Source organism: Oreochromis niloticus, linkage group LG14 (genome assembly GCF_001858045.2).
Source record: "Oreochromis niloticus isolate F11D_XX linkage group LG14, O_niloticus_UMD_NMBU, whole genome shotgun sequence".
Lineage (NCBI taxonomy): Eukaryota > Metazoa > Chordata > Actinopteri > Cichliformes > Cichlidae > Oreochromis > Oreochromis niloticus.
The window spans coordinates 1744965-1770878 of NC_031979.2; the positions used below are offsets into that span (position 1 = coordinate 1744965).

The 25914-nt window shown below is 40.8% G+C and overlaps 1 protein-coding gene across 11 annotated transcripts in view; it reads left to right on the top strand.

The window, feature by feature from the left end:
* The window catches only part of myo18ab (myosin XVIIIA b), a 135640-nt gene that overhangs the window by 56080 nt on the left and 53646 nt on the right, over positions 1-25914 (top strand). For 9 of the 11 annotated variants that reach the window (XM_019367496.2, XM_013266182.3, XM_013266186.3 and 6 more), the window contains 12 exons: positions 1460-1523; positions 1597-1741; positions 7663-7674; positions 9520-9690; positions 9874-9964; positions 10235-10427; positions 11496-11585; positions 15118-15259; positions 15370-15529; positions 16461-16647; positions 20729-20933; positions 21192-21301. In XM_019367496.2, the coding sequence (XP_019223041.1) occupies positions 1460-1523; positions 1597-1741; positions 7663-7674; positions 9520-9690; positions 9874-9964; positions 10235-10427; positions 11496-11585; positions 15118-15259; positions 15370-15529; positions 16461-16647; positions 20729-20933; positions 21192-21301 (1570 nt within the window). The remainder of the gene's footprint in view (positions 1-1459; positions 1524-1596; positions 1742-7662; positions 7675-9519; positions 9691-9873; positions 9965-10234; positions 10428-11495; positions 11586-15117; positions 15260-15369; positions 15530-16460; positions 16648-20728; positions 20934-21191; positions 21302-25914) is intronic. The other 2 variants (XM_025898189.1, XM_025898188.1) reach the window with 2 other exon arrangements.

Sequence of the window (25914 nt, forward strand, 5' to 3'; positions counted from 1 at the left end):
CATCTCTTTAAACCTTCTATCCAGGACGGTGGGTTTGTGGAGTGGCACAGAAGTGGAATAACTTGCTTTAAGGACCTTTTCATAGCCAACAAACTAGCATCATTTGAACAACTTGCTAACAAATATAGTCTTCCACCATCACACTTTTTCAGATTTTTTCCCAGACTTCAGGCTCAAGCCCTCCACCAGAGCCTACACTATTAGAAACTATCCTACAACTCAATCCAACCAATAGAGGGCTGATTTCCTTGCTATACAATAAAATGTTAAATTTGACAGATACCTCTTCATCCAAGCTCAAGACACTGTGGGAAGAAGACTTAAACATGACAATCTCTGACAAAACATGGGCCTCTATACTCAAACATGTCAACACAACATCATTATGTGCCCGCCACTGTTTATTCCAGTTCAAAGTGGTGCATAGAGCCCATTTCTCAAAATCCAGACTATCCCGTATCTATCCTGAAATCACTCCATATTGTGACAGATGACAAACTGCTGAAGCCTCACTGATCCACATGTACTGGTCTTCTCCCAGTCTCGTTCAGTTCTGGACAGATGTTTTTCATACCCTGTCCAGGATTCTCAGTGTGACGCTGGCCCCTGGCCCCCTTCTTGCTCTGTTTGGCATCAGTGGGAATGGAGTGCTTCTATCGGCCTCTAAAAAACAGGCATTATCATATATTACCTACTGAGGTGGCGGGACGCTGCCCCTCCCACTCACAAACAGTGGTTATATGACCTCATGGCGTGTCTAAAACTGGAAGAAATAAGACACTCACTCCAGAACTCTACTGGGAAATTTCAAAGCATGTGGGGTCCCTTCCTTGATGCATTTCAAAATCTATAAGAATTTTTCAGCAAACTCTCTTATGTCAGGCGTGGAAATACAGTGTACAGGTCTAGGGCAGTGACCTGGGTGTGAATGAATGGGATTATTTTGCAGGGATTATGTTACTTTGGGATATATCATACATATGTTTATATTTCTCTTTCTTTCTTCTCTTTCTTTCCCCTTTTTATTTTTCTTTCTTTTTTTTCCTTTTATTTCACAGCTGAAGATACATTTCTGAACTCATTTCATAGCCTAAATGTATTACTTAACCTGAATGGTCAGATCATCTGTAACCCTTTTCTTTCTGTTTATATGTATAATATATATGTTTATGTTTATATGTATAAAAGGAAAACCTCTTAATAAAAAGACATTGTTTAAACATTTAACACATCTTCTCAACTTTTTTAGAATTGGGGTTTTACACTAAAAATCTTTGCTTAGTCAGCAATTAAATTTGAAAGTTGTCTTAAAACAAAACATGTTTTTTTGTCTGCTAATCATTGTTACATAGTATGGATATTCTTCTGATATAACAAGAAATGCAACAACTGAAATCAAGCTTAAACATTTGTCTGGCACTGAGGAGCTTATGTTTCTAGTGTCTTTCCTCTCTTCCAGGACGGAGCTGCACTTTAACCACCTGGCTGAGAACAGTGCTTTTGGTATCCTGCCACAGTCTAAGGTAATCACAGTAGATGGTAGATGTTAATAAAAAATGTGTTTGTTAATAAAAAGTTTGATTTGATCTGCTTCAGCCTGAAGACAAGCAGCGATCCTTGCAGCAGTTCACCAAGCTGCAGGCAGCCATGAAGGTGCTGGGCATCTCCAGTGAAGAGCAGAAAGCCCTCTGGCTTATCCTCGGTGCCATTTACCACTTGGGGGCAGCGGGGGCGACTAAAGGTAGGAATGCCCTTCCTCGTTGATTTTAGGTACAGGAGATCTTGACTAGGGAGATGGTGTGATTATAGGGGAACTATCCATAGTTCCAAAAGCTCTTTATGCATACCCAGAGCTGCTGTTCTGACTTCGGGCTGAGTGGCTATGTTTATCAAGAGGCCCATAATTAACTTCACTAAAGCCACCATGACAACTTTTTTCAACATGGCCATAGATGGCCTTTGGAAAGTCAGAGGAATGCTTAAAATTTGATTCCCTTTGACTAGAGAAGATTTTGATTATTCCACCAAAGTCGCCATTGAGACAGGGCCAATACGAGGACTACCTGTAGTTCTCACCTGTTGCTTCACTGTAATTTGTCTCGTTTGCTTCAGATTTTGTGCAAACCGTCTGTTTAGACTCAAAAAAACAGTTTCACAAGCTTTGAGCTTGGTCCATATGAAAACTTTAGGCTTGGAGTGCCTGAGTGAAACTCAGCAGAACACAGCTGAAGAGCACACGTCTGTGATAAGCATAAATACTTCACTCAACGATACTTGTTCTACGTATGTGGATACACCATGTGATGAATTCTGTGAGCAGTTTCACAGAGGTTCAGAAGGATTTCATCTATCCATAGGGCCAAAAAGACAACTACTTATAATTCTCAGCCGTTGCTACGCTGTAATTTGTGTCATTTGCTTCCAATTATGTCTAATCAGCCTGTTTAGACTCAACAAAATAGTTTCAGAAGCAAGCTGTATCCTAATGACAAGTTTACCTATTGTGTGGGCACAAGGACCTCCACCTGGTTCTTCCAGTGATAAAGTAGTAACCACAGGCTCCACAACCACAGAAAGCACTCAGGATGACACGTCTGTGCCTAATCCAACTACTGACATTTTTCATGAATCTCAAAACTTAGAGAAATCAGACAGACTGATTCCTTAAATTAGCGAGATGAGGAGAGTATTGACCATGTCCTTAAAGAGGCACAAAAAAATCTGGTTAAAACAGTTTAAAATTAGCTATAAAAATCTTGACTGGAGTATAACAATATTCATTAGACTCTTTCAGGCAATACACACAACAGTTCAAAAAGTACATCAACCCAACCAGCCGCGACAGATGGCTGCCCCTCCCTGAGCCTGGTTCTGTCGGAGGTTCCTTCCTATTAAAAGGGAGTTTTTCCTTCCCACCGTCACCTAGTGCTTGCTCATAGGGGATTGTAAAACCCTTTTTGGGGTTTTCTCTCAAATACTGCAGGTTCCTTCCCTTACAGTACACAGAGATTTGGGATGACTGTTGTGATTTATTGCTTTATAAATAAACTTTAATTTGAAATAAAAAAGTCCAAATTTAAAAAATAATGGTTTGTGTGTATGTTTAAGTGATGAACGTCAAAGTCAGTGCAACAAGTCAGTGTTTCTTGATATTTATTTATAATCACCTCTGTTAATTCTTGATATTTATTATTCAGTGATTGGTATATATTAGTGCTATTTCTTAAATTTGTAAAATCTGTGACATATTGTATTGTTGAAATAGTTTAGTCTGTTACTGTTACTGTCTTGGAGCAACAGTAACCCACATCATTTCCTTAGGGATTGATAAAGTATTCTGATTCTGATTAATGATATGTGTAGTATTTAATGATTCAGTAATGAATGAAGCTTGACCTTCTGGGAAAGCCTTTCACTTAATGTGAAAAGCAGTGTTGTGTTAAGCTGCCTTGTTGGCCATAATACTTTACAGATGAAGAATGTCCTCTCTTGTCCTGTGCCTTTCATTCTCATTCCCTCTGCTCCCTCTGAAAAGGTATAAAATCTTTTTTGACGTGCAGTGGAGCCCCGAAAGTCTGAGACTAAGAGTGAGAATCCTCCTCTTGCTTTAGTCTTGAATTTGGTTTTGACAAAGTTTGTTCTGAAATGATAATATTGACTTAAAAATGTGATGGAAAAATGTAATCAATTAATGGGCTTTTCCGTGTTAATGACAACTCCACTGCATGGATGTGTATTTACATACTGCTTTGCTTTTAATCAGTTATTATTAAATTCTCTCTTCCACAGCATGTCTTTTGTTCTCTCTCCCTCCCCTCACCCTCACAGGAGATGTCTGTCTCTCCCTGAATTTGGTTCTGTTTGAGGTTAAATGTTGGGACTCTATTTGGTACCCCAGGCTATGTGTATACAACATTTTATCGAGCTTGGTTTACTTGTCTAAGAAGAGATAGTTTGAAAGATAAGTTTAGATTAAAAAACTATTAACTTTCCTTCGCTTGGCCTCAAACAGCCTGTTCATGGTAAAAATAAATAAATAAATTTAAAAAACCCTCAAATGTGGCTGATTTAAAACAATTTTACAAAGAAGATTTAGCCATATTTTCTCCAGAGAAATTTGAAAGATTCCCTCTCAGTGTTAGTTCTTCATGCAAAGCTAAATTTATTCCCACAGAGGAGTAATTTACTTTTAAAGGCTAAAGACAACATTACGAAAACTGAAGTGTGTTAGTACTGCCCATCGTGTCCATACTGCTGAATAAAATGCATATTTTCCTTTACATTTGTTTTACTTCTCATAGTTGGGCTTCATTTGGAATTCCTTTTGGAACTAAGAGTGCTTTAGAAAGACAAGAAAGTGAGAAGTGTGCATGGATCACATCACGGTCTTCAGTGGCGGTCCTAGCCTGTTTGGCGCCCCGGGCGAACACTCCCTCTGCCCCCCCCCACACACACACACACAAACACACAAACACACACACACAAACACAAACACACACAAAACATATTAAGGATTGTACATTAACATGAAACTGTTGTACACATACACACACATATGAAGAGAGAGTATGCATAGTATGCAAACAGCTACCAAACAGCCATCATAATTCGTCATACAATGAGAACAGGACAAATCAACCACTGACAATGACTAATTAATATTAAAATCTGTAACATAATGTATTGTTTGGAGTTTAGTCTGTTACTGTTACTATTTATACCATTTCTTCTTGGAGCAACTGTAACCCACATAATTTCCTTAGGGATTAATAAAGTATGATTCTGATTCTGATTGTTTCAGGATGACCTGCCATTATCCAATGACACATCTGCTTTCCGGTATCTTTTGCTCGTTTCTCCTCCTCTTCTTTTCTGTTTTTTTCTAAACTGAGGACCTGATGGCTTTGAACGTTTCTTGTCCATCTTCCATTGGTTTTAATTTTGCACTCCAGTATGAACACCCAGCCCCCAACCCGAGGATCACCACAACATAACCTAATAGACCTACACCTTAGTTCACAGATTCACTTTGTCTAGGGTTTATTTCTGGGATTTCGCACAACCCAGGATTCAAATCATGAATACATAATGGGCTTGGATTTACAACATTATGAATAAAATGTGCTCTATTTGGAAGCAGCGGCCCCCCTCCTCTTTCGACGTGTTGTGTGTGAGACTTTAAATCATCAAACTGTAAATTTTAAATTTTAAATTGTTATTGATCCCTTTACCCCGAGTCCTAAAGTGTATATTTATTTTCTTACTCTTCTTATATATATTGTTTGTTTACTTGCACTGCTGTAACTGGAGCCTCGTCGTCTCGTCTCTCTATATACTGGACTGTATGTAGCGGAGATAACAATAAAGTTTACTTTGACTTCAGCAGCAAGCAGGCGCACCGAGGGCTCTCGCGCTCACTTTTCCCGCATAGAATTTCGAAAAAACATTGGTGCAAATTATAAGTCTGTATCATAATGTCTGGTATTTTTTGAGTTTGTTGGTTTGTTTTTATTTTGTTTTATCTTGCGGGTTGGTTATTAGATGCCGCCCTCTCCTCCCTGTGCTGCAAGCAGCAGGCGCACTTCGCAAACGGAGGGCGCCCTTACTCCCAGCAAATGGGCGATAGAAAACCGATCGGTGCCTATGCCATTCCCAATATGCGCTGGCTGACGTCGGGGCAGCATGAGTACGAGCATTTTTTTTAAAAAAAAATTTGCCGATGCCCGTGATGCCGCCCCCCACCACGATGCCGCCCCGGGCAACTGCCCGTGTCGCCCGTATCTAAAACCGCTACTGACGGTCTTCCTCACCTCTCAGTCAAAGGTCCTGATGAACTCTAGCTATGCCCACTGGTCTGTGCCGAAAGTCAATGGTCGAGGCAGTTTGGGCATCTTCTTAGTAAGCCTCTTGGGCACCAACCTTTGAAGGTTTGTTGGGCAAACCTAACTGGTAGGAGACAGCAGGGTAATAAATAATAAATAAATTATTTTTTTTTATATAGCACCTTTCTAGACAGAGTCACAAAGTGCTGCACATAAGATAAATAATAAAAGGTAAAACAGACAATATAAAACAGGCAAAAATGAATAAAAAGCAGTTTGAAAAAGGTGAGTTTTGAGTTGTTTTTTAAAAACAACTACTGAGTCCACAGTTAGTTATAGACCCCAGAACTTGTGTATCCCCTAAAGTGAACTGGAAAGTATTGCTTGGGAGAAAGATGGCTGGAATATCCCTCTTACCCTGCTGCCACTAGAGTGAGCAGTGATCCACTCCAAATAAAGTAAGACCTGAAACTTACAATGTCATCCTGCTTAATAGGGAAAAGGTATATGGAAAAAAGAGGCCATGGATGACAATATGTTAACAACGAACTGGCAAAAAGTCTAAAATGAATTTGTACCAAATGGGCAATATAAAATCTATATGCCACATTTGACTTGTCCCTTTAACGTGATTCTCCTAAGTATGTAATTTTAGTTGTTTTATATTGTAGGGACAGCTTGAAATCAAAATGGGCATATCCTGCATTTTGGTTTTATAGTTATATGCAAGTCTCCCAACAACTGATTTATTCATTTTCCCAGCTTCTCTGCACTGCACTGCATTCATTTCCCTGACCTGATTACTTAATGGTAGCATGTCTCTGTTCAAATTACAATCAACTGTAAGGCATGAAATGCGAATTCTTCTTGCAGAAGTTGGAAAAAAATTTGTTTTTAACTCAAATTGACTTTCTACCACCAGCCACTAGGTGTCATGTTTGACATATGAATGTACTGCTCTCAGTCAGAGGCATGCTGACTACAGAGGTAAAAGGGAGTACAGATTTTTCCATTAGATGCCATTTAATGTGAAGTTTTCCAAAATGTTTCAGCAGTCCACAGTTAATTCCCCTAGAACTTTTTGAAGTTTAGGTATGTTGATCAAATCCTACATTGTGTTCTGTTTTTATGTATGACATCGAAACATTTTTTGAAATTGAGTTTTAGTTAAATGACTAGTCATATATTTAAGGGTTTATTGTATATAACTAGAAGGTCCCTTAACTTTAAAATTGTGCAGTCTGAAAAAGAAGGCATACCTGCACAGAAAAAAAGATGGAGCGCAACAGAATACATTTATTTTGTATTTGGATGTGACCCCTTTACAATCACTATCATTTTAAATGCCAACTTTAATTTATTTGCAAAATTGTGTCTCCATAACTGTAAGTGATTACGCTTGCATGGATGCTCCAACATAAAACTGGGGACAGTAAAAGTCATCTTTTTACATGTTTTTGCTGAAATGCACACTTACTTCAAAGTGACATCAGTCATAGTATAGAAAGTCTTTTGTGACTTGAATAATTTTTAATGTTGATAGTCTGCACTGACAGTGACTTCACTTGGAGGACATTCTTTATGCTTGGACCATTTTCTTTTAGTCCAGAGTATCATTTACTCTCCACTGGTGTAAAAAAAGGGGTTTAGGGTGCTATCAGTCACATGTTAAATTTCTCAGCTAGCTGTTCCAAAACATAATGATGTGTTGTCAGTGTTGTTGAATGCTAATGTTCATGTTTTCCTGTGCCTGTGATGATGTGATGAATCCTTAAACTATCATCTCTAACCCCCCCTCTTTTTACTTGCATGTTTGCATGCTGCGCCATATCAAACACAGATGGAGATGAAGGTAATGAGAAAAAAACAACACACAAGTCATTGACCCTTTTTTTAACCTAAAAAACCTTATGTCAGAGCCTCTCCTGTTTGTTTTCTGTCTGTATGCCTTTATCATTCTCTTCAGCCCTTAGGCCATTAGCATTTTTATTGTTTCTGCTCCTCCTCTTTCTCTCTTGTGTTTTTGTGTTTTCTTCATGACAGCTCTCCCTTCTCCTTGCGTTGCCTTTTCCTTTTCTCTAAGGTGAAAATCAGAACTTCACTGTTTCTTTAAACCACCCTCTCTGATACCTCCCCTGTCACCCTCATTCGACTTCTGTCACACTACTACAATTCTAAAAGAAACAAAGTAAAACTTGTACATTTTCAAATCTCTTGTTTGTGTTTTAGCTCTCTACCACAGACCTTGTATTTCCTAGATTAACCTGGAAGGGACCCCGTTGGGTTCTCTGGTTCTGTTTCGCTTTGATTGGCTGTATGTGCTTGGTGTTGTCATGATTCTTTGGTTTATTCTAACACGCCACCTTCGATTGAGGTTCAGACCAAGTGGAGACGCTCTCCTCTTGCAGATAATTGTGCAAAAACAGATTGAGAGTTAGGATTAAACATGATTAGCTGTCATCTCCATCACATACCTAAGAACACACCAGCCTCACACAGCTTTTCAGTTCTCACATTAGAGATTTCCATATTTATGGTTGCAGGGATCATAACTGGATCCTACTTAAATATTTTAAAGATTTTTAAAACATTAATTTCATTTATTGATATTAAAATATTTAAGTGGCTCTCATTTTTACTGTCAGTCTATGTGCTGCAAGTGTCAACATGAAACTATTCTGTACTGACTTTAAATATTTTAGTAAAATAACTTACATTACGCCAACTGCAAGATATTCACTAGGTGACTTTTAGAGCCAGCAATGTTCAGCATTAATTCAGCATTAAACATTGCACAAAGAAATGCTGCCTTTCTCTCTTTGTCTATGCTGATGACAGCATATAATACATTATATTTGTGGTATTATAATAATACATTCTTCAGGAGTCTGCTGTCATGTTTTGGATGGGGTAAAGTGATATTATACAGTAAATCAGGACAAGACTGTACTGTACACCTCATGACATCTTTCATTAAGAGAATAGAGACTTTTTAGTCCTTCTAGTGAGTCCATCACAAAAGTTGCCTTTGTTGATGGCAGTAGTTGGGGTCTGGAAAATTTCTCATTCACTCTGCCACTTTCAGAAGATGAATTATCATTATGCAGTTAAATCTTCATATAAGAAATATCCCACTCAAGTGTAAGAATCAAGTCAACAGTCATTTCCTTTTAGGGAACTCCTCTAAATCATAGATGCTGATATGACTGTGTTACTGTGTTAGAGAAGCGCTAAATGTTCAATTACTGCAGAATCTCAAGCTCAGTTGTCGTTTCATTTCAACTGACAGTTTTTGCACTTTTCAACATTGTTTTTTCACATCTGGGACAACTCCTGTCGAAGGCAGAGAACATCTCTTTTGGTTAAATAGAGGTGCCAAGCGAAGTGTTTACCAGGTAGAAGGCCAGAACCATCGTTGAAATTGAATTTGTATTTGTATTTTAACAGTTACAGTCTAAGGTCTTGTCAGCTATACTGAACCTCAGAAAAAGCTGATAGTTGTACTGGATTTGGATACTGGAGTATCAAGGAAATGAAATCTTGCCTAAATTTGCAACAGAAGGTGCAAATAGTAGTTTTGATCTACAGTAATTGTATGCTTACACTTGCTCTTCATTTTTACTGTACATGTTATCTTGGTTGCCTTTCTTCTTTTAGCTCTTTATTTCATTTGAACTCATTCATGCTTTACTTGTAGTGGGACGTCGGCAGTTTGCTCGTCATGAATGGGCTCAGAAAGCGGCCTACCTGTTGGGCTGCACCTTGGAGGAGCTATCTTCATCTATTTTTAAGCATCAGGCCAAAGGACTGCAGCATTCTACCTCATTCAGAGGACCACCAGATGAGGCCAGCCAAGGTGATGGCTTAGGTAAAAATACTGCAAATGTTGGAATTTCCATTTATGTTGAATTATTGCTGAAAGGGTTCCCATTGTTGATATGATCTTTTTTTTTTCTTAGATACAGACCAAATTTTGTTTGTTTTCAGCTGCTGTTTAAAAAACTGAGTCTCATGAAAAACACATAAAATGTGCATCTCCTCTGTCTCTCAGGCCCTAAAGTCACAGCTCTGGAGTGTTTGGAGGCCATGGCATCAGGACTTTACTCGGAGCTTTTCACACTTGTCATCTCCCTTATTAACAGGTTAGCTGTCAGCATTTACCTCAAATTATATTACTACAGTATTCATATTCAATTTGGACTTATATAGAACAGCTAGATCATTCATGAATTCACCTTGCCAGACAAGCTCTGCACTTTAGATTTTTTTTGGTAAAATATTTAAAACATTACCTTCAAATATTGTAAGAATGAATTAGTATATAAATATAATTTTGACACTGTGAAGCTGCAGACTGCTTGATTAGTCAAATCTTCTTTACTAAAGCCTGCTGATATATCTGTGTCCCTCAGGGCACTGAAGTCTAGTCAGCACTCTCTGTGTTCTCTGCTGATCGTTGACACTCCGGGTTTCCAGAACCCTCGGCTGGCTCATCAGCAGAGGGGGGCCACTTTTGAAGAACTCTGCCACAACTACACCCAGGAGAGGCTACAGACTCTGTTTCATGAACGGACCTTTGTCAAGGAATTGGAGAGATACAAGGAGGTGCAGCTGGAATAACAGAGCATAACACTTGGGAGGGACAGAACATGTACATATTTCATGCACTGATTTTAAGGAAAACTTAATAATAATAATCACATGCAGTCAAACACAGATGTATATTTTTTCTGGCGTCTGCCTGTACTGATAATTCTCAACTAATTTAAATTTTTAGGATTTAAGATGCATTGGAGATCAGTTCATTGGTGCTTCACAGCACTAAAGAATTTAACCTCAGTACTCGAGATAATCCACAGGATACTTGGGGTTTAGAAAATTTCTTATAGGCTATCTTGATGCATTCTCAATCATCCAGGAAAGTAAATCTCCAAAAGTTGAAGCTGTTCATCTGGACATAGCGTTTTGTGGGAGAAACGTTTCGTCACTCATCCAAGTGACTTCTTCAGTCTCAGCTGAAAATTCCCATGACCAATGGTCATGGGAATTTGCATAATTATGATTAAGGAACTGACCTCACAGCCCATTGTTCCTTCAGTGGGCTGGTTTCAGTCATTATGCAAATGTACTGTTTATAAGGTTTGGGGAAACCTGCAGTCAGCTGAGACTGAAGAAGTCACTTGGATGAGTGACGAAACGTTTCTCCCACAAAACGCTACGTCCAGATGAACAGATTCAACTTTTGGAGATTCTTATAGGCTACTTCTACTGTAGTTCCAATGGAACTGGTTCACATCAAGATCTGGGGTTTCTACGAGTAATTGAATAAATACACGAAAACTCAAATGTTGAGAAATTGATGGTGTCAGTCAAAGCATTTCTATGTGTAGTTTACACCCTCTCCCTGTGCTTGTGTGGGTGTCCTCCAGGTAAGCTTGCACAGTCCAAAGACACTACAATAATGCAATCAAATGTCCAGTTTAAGAAATTTTTCCAAAACTTTTTATCTACTCAACCCAATCTATAGCTTTAGTAACTGCTGATTTCAAGATTGAGATGAACAGCTACACTTGATTTTCTTCTTCTTTTTTTTTTTCTTTTTATGAGCTCATCTTTTGCTGGTATATGTCTTGTAGGTTACTAACCTGAGATTCTGTCCCCTCCTGCATCTAGGAAAACATAGAACTTGCTTTAGATGACATAGAGTCCAACACTTCACTGTCTGTAGCAGTTATTGATCAAGCCTCAACCCAAGCAACCCTGGTAAGCAACCCTCACTACACTCTGCTTTGCTTTCACCTGGAATCAGTTGTGAGAAATATGCTGTGTTAACAGCACAGATTAAAGTTGTGTTTATGTTCAGTGGAGGATTGAGGTATTTAGGTCCAGATTCAAGGGCAGTTTATCTGGGCCTGAATTTCAGTCATTATTCAGGGAGACATTAATGCAAATGAAGCTGTAGCCAAATGAGCACTCCAGAGTAACACTGAGCCAGCAAATAGCTCTTTTCATCACTGCTGGCAAATGCAAATAGTTTTAGGTCCATGGCCAATCTAGCAAAGCAGGCATCAATATGTGCTGAAGCCAGAGGACCTGAGATCTGGGACAGAAAACTCCCCTCTACTCTTCTTGAGACTGAAATGAGATTTAACATAAAAGCAGAGTTTTCAAAGCGTGCTTAGCCTAAATGCTTGTCAATTTTCAGATTTTTTAAATGTTCTTAAAAATATTTCCACTTTCTGTTCATTATTAAGGGCTACTTTTTGTTATATGTTAATATTTAATTAACATAGATGATGCATTCAGTGTTGCTATTTGTGTTTGTCTGCCAGATGCCAGTTCTTTCCAATTCTTCTCTGCAAAGAGCTTGCATGCTGTGTTGGTTTTCTGAGTTCTATCCAGTTAACTTGTTGTGATGGTTGGTTTCATATTTTCTTGCTATTTGTTCCATTTCCTTTAGGATTTTGTCTGAGATCAGCACTATTCATTGGAATCAAATGTGAGATGTGTTTCCCTTTGTAGCTTGAAAGAGTCTCCTTTTCTCTCCACTCGTTGGTTCCCTTCTTACTAAAAGTCTGTGTTGTTAGCAGTACAAGTATCTGCAGTATTTGGTCTGTGTAGATGATCCTGCAGTCTTAATGGAGTTGAAGCAAGTACTAGATTCCTTTCTTTTGTGTTGGATTGTGTTGAATGAATTAGATTATTTATATAATCGCGTGTATTTTTATTTGAAGTGGAATCGCGTGAGGGTGTGCAGTACAACAACAAACCTGTAATTATGTAAGAGTAGCAAACTTCTGTTAACCATAATAACTGACATTTGATACCATCAGCAACATTGTTTTTCATGCCAAACTGTTGATCTTTCTAGTTTTCAAGACACCTAGAATCGAATCCCCCAAATATTAGCTGAAATACTTTAAGCTGCATCCATATTGGAAGCAGTTCACAGCAACCAGAGGCCAGACAACGTAAATGACATTCTGTGACTACAGGCAAAATAACCACTGGAGATACATTTCTCCAGGCTAGTGGTTGACGCAGTTATCAATGCGAGAGCAGGATCCTGTTGTTTGACATATGACTAGGTAGTAAATACATTAGATGGTTACCCAGGCAACCCATGCCTGGAACATTAAGGAAGCAGGTGTCAGCTTCAAAGCGAGTGTGGTGCTTTAGCAGCAAAGACTACAGAATGGATTCCTTTTTGCTGACGTGTGAATTTGAGGTCAGTTTCTAATGGTACAACTGAATTCAAATGAACCCTTAGGACTAGATTGACAGTGAATGGTCTGACCTACAATCGCTAAAGATTTTAGAAGTGTCTGCAACTGATCCTCTTTATGATTTACTAGAGGGACCGACACATTATGTGCACACATCCCCAGATAATACACTGCTCAACCACAAACACACAACTAATTTTGTGTCGAAATCATTCTGTCAAACTGCCCTGGTCTTTCAAGGCAAGGAATCTGTAGACCTGACGGTGTTAGCGTCACAGGGCCTCTGTAGATCAAACTTTTATCTTGTTTCTTTAACCAATCCTGAACAATCTGAGCAATGAGAAAAGGTGCTGTATCCTGTTGAAAGGGGCACTATAATAAGAATGTGCCAAGAGCCTATAGCAATGTTAAGATACGTGGTACAGATATTACACCAACACAAACACCAAGGTGCACATATGCAGCAAGATGCATATATGCATAATCTGGTAACTTTTTTCCTAATCATAACCAGCTTTAAGGATTTTCAGCAAGTGCAGAAGACTTTCGGTGAGCTTGAACCACACAGGTTATGCTCCACCAGGCCATCAATGGAACTACACCACACTGCCACTGTCCTTTTGAATTGAATTGTAATAATTTTGTGTCTGTGTTTGTGTGTGATGTCAAGTAGTGACCAACAAATTATTTTAATTTATCTGAAGAGGAATTATAATAATGTTGTTGATCTTTTTGAGGTAGCGTGTTACACAAATATGAGTCTGCCCAATACCTTTAGGTTTAGTTAATAGCGGCATTACTAATGACACCCAGAAGAACAGTAGACACGGAAACGCACTGTGACTCAATTTTTATTAAACAATACAGGTGGTGCATTTGCATGTAGCTTGTGATCTCTGTTCAAATTACAGCAAACTATTCTTTTTAATCTCTGTAAGTGATTCAAATGGCACTTTAGCAGATAATTCATTTTCACCAGCACAATCCTAAGCCTCTTCTTTGATTTGGAAAGCCTTTAAGAGTCAGCTAACTTTGTATTTTCATCAAAAGCTGCCTGTCTGCACAGGTTTCATATTTTTATGTAGAGAGTCTCATCTCTGCAAGCCCACAAATTCAACAATTTAACAAAACAGTGCAGGATTTAAACTTTGTACTGACAAGAAGAGTAGTTTTATAAGCAGCTGTTAAGGTTATGAAAGCCTATATCCAAGTAATCTCTCAAGCTTTTGTGCTGCACTGTTTTCTTTTTATATTGTTAGACTTTGGGTGCTAATTTACTAGCATTAATTGAACTTTGATTTCTAAGTAGAATGACAGGTATTCAGAAATTCTTGTGGAAGGCTTATTCTGCATTTGTGCAGAATTAGTTTTATTTGCTTGCTTATTACTTAAATATATGAGCTGTATGATTTTCAATGCACAGTTGGAAAGCTCACTCGAGTCTGGTTTAGAGACTTGTTGTGTGACTGACATTGTTAAAAAGATGGGAGGAAATCTTCTTAAAAGTAGAAAATTAAATGAAAGGGTCAATCCTTGCACTTTAGTTTAAATCAGTCAACAATGGTAAATAAATAATTGATGTTACTGTAGTGTTCAGCTTTGAAGGTTTGGGAGGACATTAGAATGCACTTTATGAAAAATGCTGAACAAACTGTAAGGACAAATTTCTCTATAGCAACAGCAGCTTAATCTAGTTGGAGATTTGCCATGTGGAAATTCACTGTCTCTAAGGTTTGAAGGAGTAACAGAATTTGGTCTAATCCATCCTACCGAAGGCCTCCATGTTTATATGGTGACATCAGATGATGGTCCTGACAGTCGACTCCACAGCTCCAAAGCAACCTTTAATCTTAAGAGCAAAAATAAAAAATGTTTTTACTTTCTTTATTTTGTTTTTGAAAAAAGAAAACAAAACACAAACCTCTCTTATAATTGCCTTGTCAGATATTTGGCTGATTAGTACCCAGTCATTGTCCTCTGATGAAAGTGACAGATAAAGATTGCTGTATTGTCTTTCCTTGATCTGTCCAAATAAAAAAGACATTTTCGCCTGCCTTTGTTCATCACAGGTTCGTACTCTGGCCAGGACAGATGAAGCTCGAGGCCTGCTGTGGCTCATGGAGGAGGAGGCTGTTCAGCCAGGAGGTTCAGAGGAAACCATGCTGGAGAGACTCTTCAGCTACTATGGCTCTGCACAGGGAGAAAACAAAGGTGAACACTCAAACACGTAGCTGCCTCTTAAAGCAATCAGTCGAGGCTTTCTGGAGAAACAAATAGACAACACTGATACACCATGGCAGAATATTTCCATTCTGTTGCAGGAGCTAATCTACTTCTGCGAGGAGAGAAGCCCCACCTCTTCCTGCTGGGCCACAGCCATGGGACCAACTGGGTGGAGTATAACACCCAAGGCTGGTTGAACCATGCCAAGCACAACCCTGCTGCCCAGAATGCTGCAACCCTGCTGCAGGACTCCCAGAAGTATGATGCCTCTGTCTATACATGCACATCATCCAGTTTAATAGAACAATGTATGGAGTGTGATTAGTCATCACCGCTGTTGTGTTTTAAGCTGCACATGCCCTGATGGAGTTGCTAGTAGTGGATTTGAATTAACTGGTTACATAAGAAGAAAATAAAACTATGTGCTGTACTAATAGAATTACATTTGTCTGATATAGAGAACAGATAAATGTATATTACAGTGCACTGCATGTGAATTTATGAAAAAAAAAATGCCCAATTTATTCTTGGATTGCCTGGATTTGTCTCACTTTCTGTCATGTTAGGCCTGCCCTTCCACCTCTTTGGGAGCTCTGTGTTCTCTTGTCTCTAGTTCATATGCACTAATTTCAGTCTGTCTGTAAATTTTATGGCTTCAGTGACTCATAAAAAACAGAATACGCTATGACAAGGGGAATAATATATCCATCATGTAGAGTTTAATCAAATGTTTCCAATATGATCTTACTGCTACAATTCACAGTTCAACCATGAATGAAATCAATATATTTTGTACTGTAGGTTATGAAATCAATGGCTCTTTGTCTACAAAGTCTTGGGAACATTTACCTTACTGTCTTGCAAAAGGGAATACACACTCTACTTAAGTATAGTTTAACTAAAGCTAATTAATTTGCTCTAAAAAGACAAAATTTGCAGACATAATATCTAACTTAGCAACTTTTCAAAATCCGTTTCAGGCCTTTAGCAGTCATAAGGTGAGTGTTTGACACCATGAGGCAACAGAGTGAACCAAAGAGTGCAAGAAGGAGCCTGTCAACATATGGCTCTCAAAACAGTATAATATGGCACTAATGCTATCAGATTGATTTCTTTATATTGTCTTATGAATTCTTGGATGTTAGGGTTTGTACAAATCCACATCACTATCATCTTTCTGCCACTGCAGGAAGAACATCAGCGCGCTGTTCATGGGCCGGGCCAGTGGAGCCACCGTGTTGTCAGGCTCCATCGCCGGTCTGGAGGGCAGCTCCCAGCTTGCCCTGCGGCGAGCCACTAGTATGAGGAAAACCTTCACTACAGGTGTGGCTGCTGTCAAGAAGAAGAGTCTGTGTATCCAAGTGAAACTCCAAGTGGTAAGTGGATGAGAGTGTGATTAAAAGGTGTTGGTTAGTGATCAGACTTTTCTCAAAGCGCTAGCTTTTCTCAAAGCTAGCGCCACAAGCCCGGGCAGGGCCATGTGGAGTGATACATGTGTGCGGTACATGCATGCATGTACAGGTTTTTCTTTATTGGAAAAGCAAGTTAGGTTAATGCTGCCTGTCTGGCCCAGGACAAAATTTTAAGCTGGTTAAATAAAAGCTAAGGAACTAATTTTGTTTTTACTTTGTTCTATATGTTATTTTTTTATTGGTTCTGCTCCTTTACCATAAATTAGACCCCCCAAATGTTCTGAGCGTAGCTCCACCAAAATCCCGATTTCTTGGATATTGCTTACATTTTGAAACTCTGTCAAGTTAACAAGTAGGTTTCAGCACCCAAGTAAGTAATCATCTCTTTTGGGGATTTTGTACGTGTCTGTGTGATAGTCAGAGATTTGTATTATTTACCAATCCCTGCATAAACTTCAGCTGGTCCAATTCAGTAAAAGGACTAGATGTTACAATCCCTGATAATGCATTGCTTCAAATGGAGAAAATCTTGAGGAATGGCTGTTATGAGGAAAGGCAGCCCAGACATTTTACCAGTGGCATCCATTGTTGTGCGCCTCAACTTTCAGTCTTTTACCCAAGCTAATCTGCCATTTTTTTCTTCCTTGGTTAGGTTTAGGGATTAGAGATCTGAGCTAGATTATCATTTTAAAATTTGGGACACATCATCACTAGTGGACCTTGGATTCATCGGGTGTTTCGGCCATTATCACTAGACACCCTCATCCAAGGAGGCCCTGCCAGGGTTGATCAGGCCCCGGAGTGTGTCACTGGTTTATGTTAAATTTCAAACTGTTTAGTTTTCTACAGTTTATTTTCTTCTATCTATTCACTGCAACTGAGAAATACTTACCTCCTTATCATTTATGGAACCTCATTTCTTCAAAGGGATAGAAAAGGTGATAGAGAGAAGTAAGACTAAAGGGACAAGATAGGAGAGAGTAGAGACTAGAGCCGGAAGGGGGACGCCCGATCTGGCTTCAGATCTTCAGACCTCCCCGCTGGATCGGGTTGTACGCTCTACCTCCCCACTGCCTCCCAGAAAAGGGAAGAAGAGCAGAACATTTTTCTTTTGTTTTCTTTCATTCCTCCTTTTGGTTTCACTACCATAAGATTACCTGCACAGTCCCCAGGAGACCCTGAGACAGCTGTATCAGTCAACCAGCAAAATTTCCAATGTTAAGTTTTACCCTTTTGACCCCCCCTGTTGAGGCAGGCGCACCACGGGTTGATCAATCCTGGGCGTGTGTCTCACGGTTAGCTGACTGCCTTCGCTGCCCAAGTGACGTCAGCCCTTTTTAGCCACAGCCAGTGACTGGTCCGCTCAGCAGTGTTAGCTAATTCTCTTATAGCCTGCCGTTGTGCCTGTCCTCTGATCCCAATCTCTCTAAGTAGTTTTGCAGTTGTACTGGCAACAAAGCCCCTGCACCCAACTTCCACCAGGCGCACCTTGATCTTCCAGCCTCTGTCCTCTGCCTCAGCTGCCAAGTTGGCATACTGCAGCTTCTTACGCTCAAGTGCTTCCTCAATTGCTTGAGCGTCAGCTGCATCAGCTTCACAGACCACGTCCTCGGCTTTTCTGGGGGAACAGAGATATAATCTCTCCAGTGTGTTCTGGGTCTGAGGCAGGGCCTCCTCCTGGTGGGACATGCCCAGAACACCTTATCCAGGAGGCACCCAGGAGGCATCCTTATCACATGCCCAAACCACCTCAGCTGGCTCCTTTTGATGTGGAGGAAGAGCAGCTTACTCTGAGCCCCTCCCGGATCGCTGAACTTCTCACCCTGTCTCAAAGAGAGCCAGCCACCCTTCGGAGGAAAGTCATTTCCGTCGCAGGTCTGCTGATATGATTACAAAATCGATCCTCGACCGGCCTAGAGTGTCCTGGTGCCACGTGCAGTTATGGACACTCTTATGTTTGAACATGGTGTTCATTATGGACAAACTGTGGTTTGTACGCAAGTCCAACAACAAAACACGGCTTAGATTCAGATCCGGGAGGCCGTTCCTCCCAATGATGTCCCTCCAGGTCTCACTGTCGTTGCCCAAATGAGCTCCCAGTAGGACAACAGAGTCCCGAGGTGGAGCACCCTCAAGCATCGCACCCAGTGACTCCAAGAAGGCTGGGTACTCCGAACCGTAATTCGGCACATAAGCACGGAGGACAGTCAGGACCCGTTCCCTGACCTGGAGGCGCAGGGAACAAACCCTCTTGTCCAGCAGGGGAAGTCCCAATGTACAGACAGCAAACCGAGGGGATACTAGGATACCCACCCGAGCCCGCCACCTGTCACCAAGGGCATCTCCAGACTGGGACAGAGTCCAGCCCCTCTCCAGGAGACTGGTTCTAGAGCCCAAGCCGTGCGTTGAAGTGAGCCTGACTACATCTAGCCAGTGTCTCTCAACCTCATGAACTAACTCAGGTGCCTTCCCCACCAGAGAGGTGACCTCCCATGTCCCAATTGTTATTCTTGGTAGCCAGGGATTGGTCTGCTAGAGCCTCCGATCCTGGCCACCACCCGGCACACATTGCACTCGACCCCTACGGCTCAACCTGCGGCTGGTGGGCCCATGTCACTTTTTTGGGCCGGGCCCAGCCGGGCCCCATGGACTAAGGGCCGGCGACCAAATGCTCGCCTTCAGGTACCCTTCCCGGTCCTGGCTCCAGGGCGGGGCCCTGGTAACCCTATCCTGCGCAGGGTGAACTGTTCCTTTGATTGTGCACTCAGAGGGGTCTTCTGAATTGCTCTTTGTCTAGTCCCTCACCCAGGACCAATTTGCTATGGGAGATCTTACCAAGGGTCAAAAGCCCCGGACAACATAGCCCCCAGGATCCCTGGGACACACAAACCCCTCCAACATGATAAGGTAGCGATTCAGGGAGGGAAACTTAAAAGTCATTAGTTTCAAACTGCTTTTTCCCTCTGATCTCATTTGGACTGTCTAAATTTAACTTGTTTATATTTCTCTTTTTACTTGTTTTTTGTTCATTTATTGTAGTCTAAGGAGCTTGGAAAGAAAAGCGTCTGGACTTCTTTAAGTTGCTTGAAGATGTTTCACCTCTCATCTGAGAAGCTTCTTCAGTTCTAGGAAGTGACCTGGATGACTGAGAACCCTCACAGACATATTCATTTACTGTACTGTGTCCTTATAAATAAAATGTATGATTATTATGTTTATTGTTAATGTTTTTGTTAATTGATAAAAGCCATGATAAAAATAATTAAAATATTTAAAATATATTCTCTAACGATATAAAGCATCACAGCTGTAGTCCATGGATACAGTTCATGCCCCGACGTTGTCAGGGATATTTGCAAGCAGCACAAACTACTGAGTAACTTTTTGAGGCTAGTCTATTTTGCAGGACTAGACTGCCAACCCCTTTCTTCACTTTCATTTTTATTTTCATCAAACAATGTGTCATCCCTTTATTCTTAACACATTATCCAGTCCAGTCCATATTGGTATAGATGTACAGCATGATTTTTATTCTCTATTGCGATCCGATCTGTTTCCAAAGTGTTCCTGTAATGTCTTTGAGCCATGTATTCACTCACTCTTCTGTTGCTTTTGTAATACCTGTTAAGGCAGCGGTCCCCAACCCCGGGCCTCGGACCGGTACCGGTCCGTGAGTCGTTTGGTACTGGGCCGCGAGAGTTGAGGCTCAGGTGTGAAATGTATGGTTTTCAGGGTTTTTATCGGTTTTCATTTTGTTATCGTTTTTATCGTTAACTCTGTTTTCCTGGGTCTTTTCACGTGTGTTATGAATAAATCTTCTTTTTTTCGGTACCAGCACTAGTTTTATTTTGTTGTATTTATCCGCGACACCTTATTGCCAGTCCGTGAAAATATTGTCGGGCATAAACCGGTCCGTGGCGCAAAAAAGGTTGGGGACCGCTGTGTTAAGGCACTGATGCTTAACACTCTACTGTTTTTATAGCTTGTTGTTGCATGAAGTCTTGGAACTGGAAACTGATATCTGATATAAACTCTTTATTTTCAGGATGCTCTCATTGACATGGTGCGTCGTTCTAAAGTTCACTTCGTCCATTGCCTACTGCCCAAAGTAGAGGCAGTAGGAGGAGGTGATTACCGTATGGCTCATGGAGAGAGCCCTGACTCAGGTCTTATGACTCTGGATGTGAGCCTCCTGAGAGCTCAGCTCCGAGGATCCAAACTGCTAGATGCTCTGCGCATCTACAGGCAAGGTAACTACTTTGCAGTGTTATATGTTTGTAATTGCAACACTCTTTCCAGTCACTGACAAAACCACGTTTCAGTTTAATTTGATCTGGGGTTAGGGGTTAAAGTACACTAATGTAAGACTGTCCCATAGACAATCATACTTTTGTCTCTCGGTTGGCTGCTGATAAACTGCTAGCCTTTACACCAGCTGCAGATGCTACTTTAACTTTGGTGTTCTGAGTTTTTGTGCTCTCTTCTCTGTTCTCCCTCTCTGCCTCTAGGTTATCCTGACCACATGGTTTTCTCTGAGTTCCGTAGGCGCTTTGATGTTCTGGCACCTCATCTAACCAAGAAGTATGGCCGCCACTACATTGTCACAGATGAGAAGAGGGTGAGTACAGGGTTAACATGATACTTGCAGTTCTGCTTTGAGTAGTTGGACTGTGACTGCTGATATAATGAAAAGTGCTCTCTTGTCAACATCCTTAGCTGTGCGTATATTAAGATATAATGTAATCATTTGCCTTGGTTTAATCAGAATAATTCATTCATAACGGGAAAATGTTTTGTAAAATTTGCTCAGGATTGTGGGAGATTTAAGGTTTTTCAAAAGTACCTGAAATCCACTGTTAAAGTAATGTGGTGTAAATGTGGGATAAATAACAGGAAATATTATTTTTAGATCGATCATTTATGTTCCTGTAGGTCTTTTGCCTGTAGGTGAAATACTTACTCATGGGGATATCTTTTGTCTTTTTTTCACACCACAAAATCAGGTACAGTGTAGAAAGGATGAAGTCTGGACATGCAGTGTTTCCCCCTTTGCCCCTTCACACTTGAGTCTGTGAACACAATCTGTTTATTCTTCCTCTTCTCTTACCACTGTCCTGGCTCTCCCACTCTTGTGTGTAATTAATTATAATTGTGCAGGATGGCAGCATTCAGCCACTGTACTGAATAATTACTGATGGTGGGAAGAGTTCTTTGTTTCCTCTTCTCTCTGTCTTCCCATCCATTCCCTTGCGTCTTTTTTGTCTCGTTATCTTTCAATTTCTTTTGCATAGGTGGCAGAACAGTTTAGGAACATCCCTGGGCATATGATTATTGTCTTCCCTACATTTATTTAGCGAGTATATAGCAGCTTTGCACTAAGGTGTGATTAGTCTTACGATGATGCTGGGAGAAAACATATTCACCTTAAGATCCTCTGTACCTCATGTCTTGTCTCAGAAGGTGCAGAATCTGTTTTCTAAGAATCAACAATTTGTTTTGTTTTGTAAAAAGAAAAGAAAAAAAAGGATACAGATCAGATACACAGATGTGTAAAATCCAGTGCTCCTTTCTATAAAGCTCTATAGTACACTGGCAGTGAAGAGTCTCAAAGTTTCTTGAAGATGAGCTTAGAGAGGATATCCCACTCAAAGAGTACTAATGCTACGCAGATCTCTTTATTCGAAATGTACAGTGGTCAAAAACAAAGGAGGCAAGGAAGATGGATGGAAGGTGTTGGTGTGAGATAGAGATGACTTTAGCCAGATTTAATTGGATGCTAATACAAAATAATTTTTTTTCACAGAGGGAGAAAGCAAGAGAAAGAGAGGGGTTTGGTTTGCTGAGTCTACCGGACAGTTTGTCTCTGCCAAACAAAAGCCTCCATTTTTCTCCTGCTATAAGATAAGATAAGATAAGATAAGATGGCCTTTATTAGTCCCACAGGTGGGAAATTTGTTTTGTTACAGCAAAAGTGCAAAGTTATGTAGCAGAAATTAGAAAACACTGGAATGCAATAAAATACTATGTACAATAGAATAAAATAGAATAGAATAATATATACAATAGAATAAAATAGAAATACAAATACTATATACAACTGAGTAGGAAAATACAAAAACACAACTTCGTCAGAAGAAGAATTGCACATATAGCAGTCTTATTGCACATGTGTGTGTTTGATCAGCTGCAAAAGTCTTTATTGTAGAGTCTGACAGCAGTGGGGAGAAAAGACCTGCGAAATCTCTCCGTCCCACACCGTGGGTGCCGCAGTCTCCCACTGAAGGAGCTGCTCAGTGCTGTCACAGTCTCATGCATGGGGTGGGAGATGTTGTCCATCAGGGATGACAGCTTAGCCACCATTCTCCTGTCACTCACCACCTCCACTGGGTCCAGAGGGCCTCCCAGAACAGAGCTGGCCCTTCGGATCAGCCTGTTCAGTCTCTTCCTGTCCCCAGCAGAGATGCTGCCTCCCCAGCAGACCACACCATAAAAAATGGCTGAGGCCACCACAGAGTCATAGAAGGTCTTCAGGAGTGGGCCCTCCACTCCAAACGACCTGAGTCTTCACAGCAGGTACAGCCTGCTCTGCCCTTTCCTGTAGAGGGCGTCTGAGTTATGAGTCCAGTCCAGTTTGTTGTTCAGATGAACACCAAGGTACCTGTAGCTGTCCACAGCCTTGATGTCCATACCTTGGATGTTCAGTGGTTGCAGTGGAGGATGCTTGTGCCTGCGGAAGTCTACCACCAGCTCCTTGGTTTTACTGGCATTGATCTGGAGGTAGTTCAGCTGGCACCAGTCCACAAAGTCTTGAGTCAGTCCTCTGTACTCCCTGTCGTCCCCATCAGTGATGAGGCCGACTATTGCAGAGTCATCAGAGAACTTCTGCAGGAAGCACTGGGTGGAGTTGTGGGAGAAGTCTGCAGTGTAGATGGTGAAGAGGAACGGAGCCAGAACCGTTCCCTGTGGGGCCCCCGTACTGCAGACGACCCTGTCCGACACACAGCCCTGAGTCCTCACATACTGTGGTCGGTCGGTGAGGTAGTCCAAAATCCAGGTAGTGAGGTGATGGTCCACTCCAGAGTTCTCCAGCTTGTCCTTCAGAACCGAGGGAAGAATGGTGTTAAAGGCACTGGAGAAATCAAAGAACGTGATTCTCACAGTGCTCCCAGCGGTCTCCAGGTGAGTGAGGGAACGATGTAGGAGATGAATGACTGCATCATCCGCTCCAATGCCAGGCTGGTAGGCAAACTGAAGTGGGTCCAGTGATGAGCTCACAAGGCGCCGGAGCTGAGCCAGGACCAGCCGGTCCAGGGTCTTCATCAGGTGGGATGTCAGAGCCACCGGCCTGTAGCTGTTGAGGTCCTTGGGGCGTGAAGTCTTTGGCACTGGAACAACACAGGAAGTTTTCCAGAGCTGTGGGACTCTTCCCAGCCTCAGGCTCAGGTTGAAGAGGTGCTCCATCACCCCACACAGTTGGTCCGTGCAGGACCTGACGACCCTCGAGCTGATGCCATCTGGACCCGCTGCCTTCTTGGCTTTAATCCTCCTCAGTTCCCTCCGAACCTGGGTGGTTGAGAGAGACAGGCTGGAGCCTTGTGTTGAGTGTGTATTGGATGCTGTTGTTGGGGGTGGGGAGGAGTGAGCAGGGTGAATAGAGGAGGTAGCCCAGTACTGTCTGCTCCTCTTAAGACAGCATGATGTAGCCATGTTGTCAGTGTCCATATGGTACGCCTGCCAAGAGCTTTTCAGACCAAACAGGCAAACAGCAGGGAAGAAATTTATCACATCATCCCTGAGAAGCTTAATTCTCTCTAACGTTTGTTACTATTATTTTCCTCCTTTGAGAGGTTCCATGGTCTAGAATGCCTGGTATGAAACATCTTTTACAACCATCAAATCCCAGTTTCATACCTGTCTCACAGATATATCTGTCTGTCAGCTTCTTGTGAAACACAAGAGGCAGCAAAAAAAAGGATGCTTCCAAAAAAGCTGAAAAAACTGAAGCTACAATATTAATAACAGTATTGTTTTGTATGGAAGCTTAATTTTGTATGTTGAAATTAAGTTTTCCTGCATTATAAAATGCAATGTGATTGTTCAAAGTCACACCTACAGACAGAATCTAAATAAACAATAGGAATTTAATAGGAATTTGCAAATTTTTGTACTTTTTTTTTTTTTTTTTTTTTTTTAACGTATGCAATTGAAGAGCCTAAGTTTCCAAAAGTGTCTGTGTCTAGTTCCACTTCACGTCACGGAAAATGTTCTGAGACTAAATTTGAGCATTTTTGATTTTTGAACAAATTTTAATTATTCAACACCAAAACATAATCATGATGATCTGAGATCTGAAGTTTAGGTCTGATGAGTAAATTAACAACAGAATGGTTGAAAAGAAGAGTTACTGAGGTGTTCAGTGAAGAAATCACAGAAATACCGAGGAGGTGAAACTCTTTTGTAAGAGGAATGCTAAAATTCTTCCTTAATTACTGCAAAAATCCTATAATTACATTAACCTTGTCTTGCAACTGTTCAGGAATTTCACGAAACAGATATGTGCATGAAATAAAGGTAGTTTTTCCAAGAGTTCGAAGAATACTAACCCTCAAAGGCTCTTACAGTGGGGGAAACAGTTACTTGATGATGAGCCCTTGCTGTTGCCTTACCAAAAAAAAAGAGGAGAAAAACAAGAACAGTATCTAATTTTTATGGCAGTTTTATTTTAATACAGAACTACAACTATTTTATTTGTAAATGGAAGAAATCTAAAATGACCATCTTTCCAGATAGAGGACGAATGATTATCGTACATCATGGGGTGGGGATGATCATGAGAAAGGTGGTAGATCAGTCCAAAACTTGGAGCTTGTTAATGATCTGAAGGCAGATGGGAACACAGTGACCAAGAACCCTGTTGATAACACGCCATGCTGTAATGGATTGAAATCTTGCAACGCCAACAAGGTCCCCTGCTCAAGAAGGTACATATACAATTTAACAGTGAACATCTAGATGATTCAGAGAACGCTTGGGGAGAAACGTGAAACCGAAATTGAACTCTAGGGCATCAACTCAACCGTTTTTTGACAGTGATCCAACACATACTGCAAAGACAATAAGAGAGTTGCCAAAGAAGCACATTAAGGTCATGCAGTGCCCTACTCAGTTTCCAGACCTCAGTTGTATAAAACAATCTGTGGACGGAGCTGAAGCAAGCTTTAAGTTGCTGAG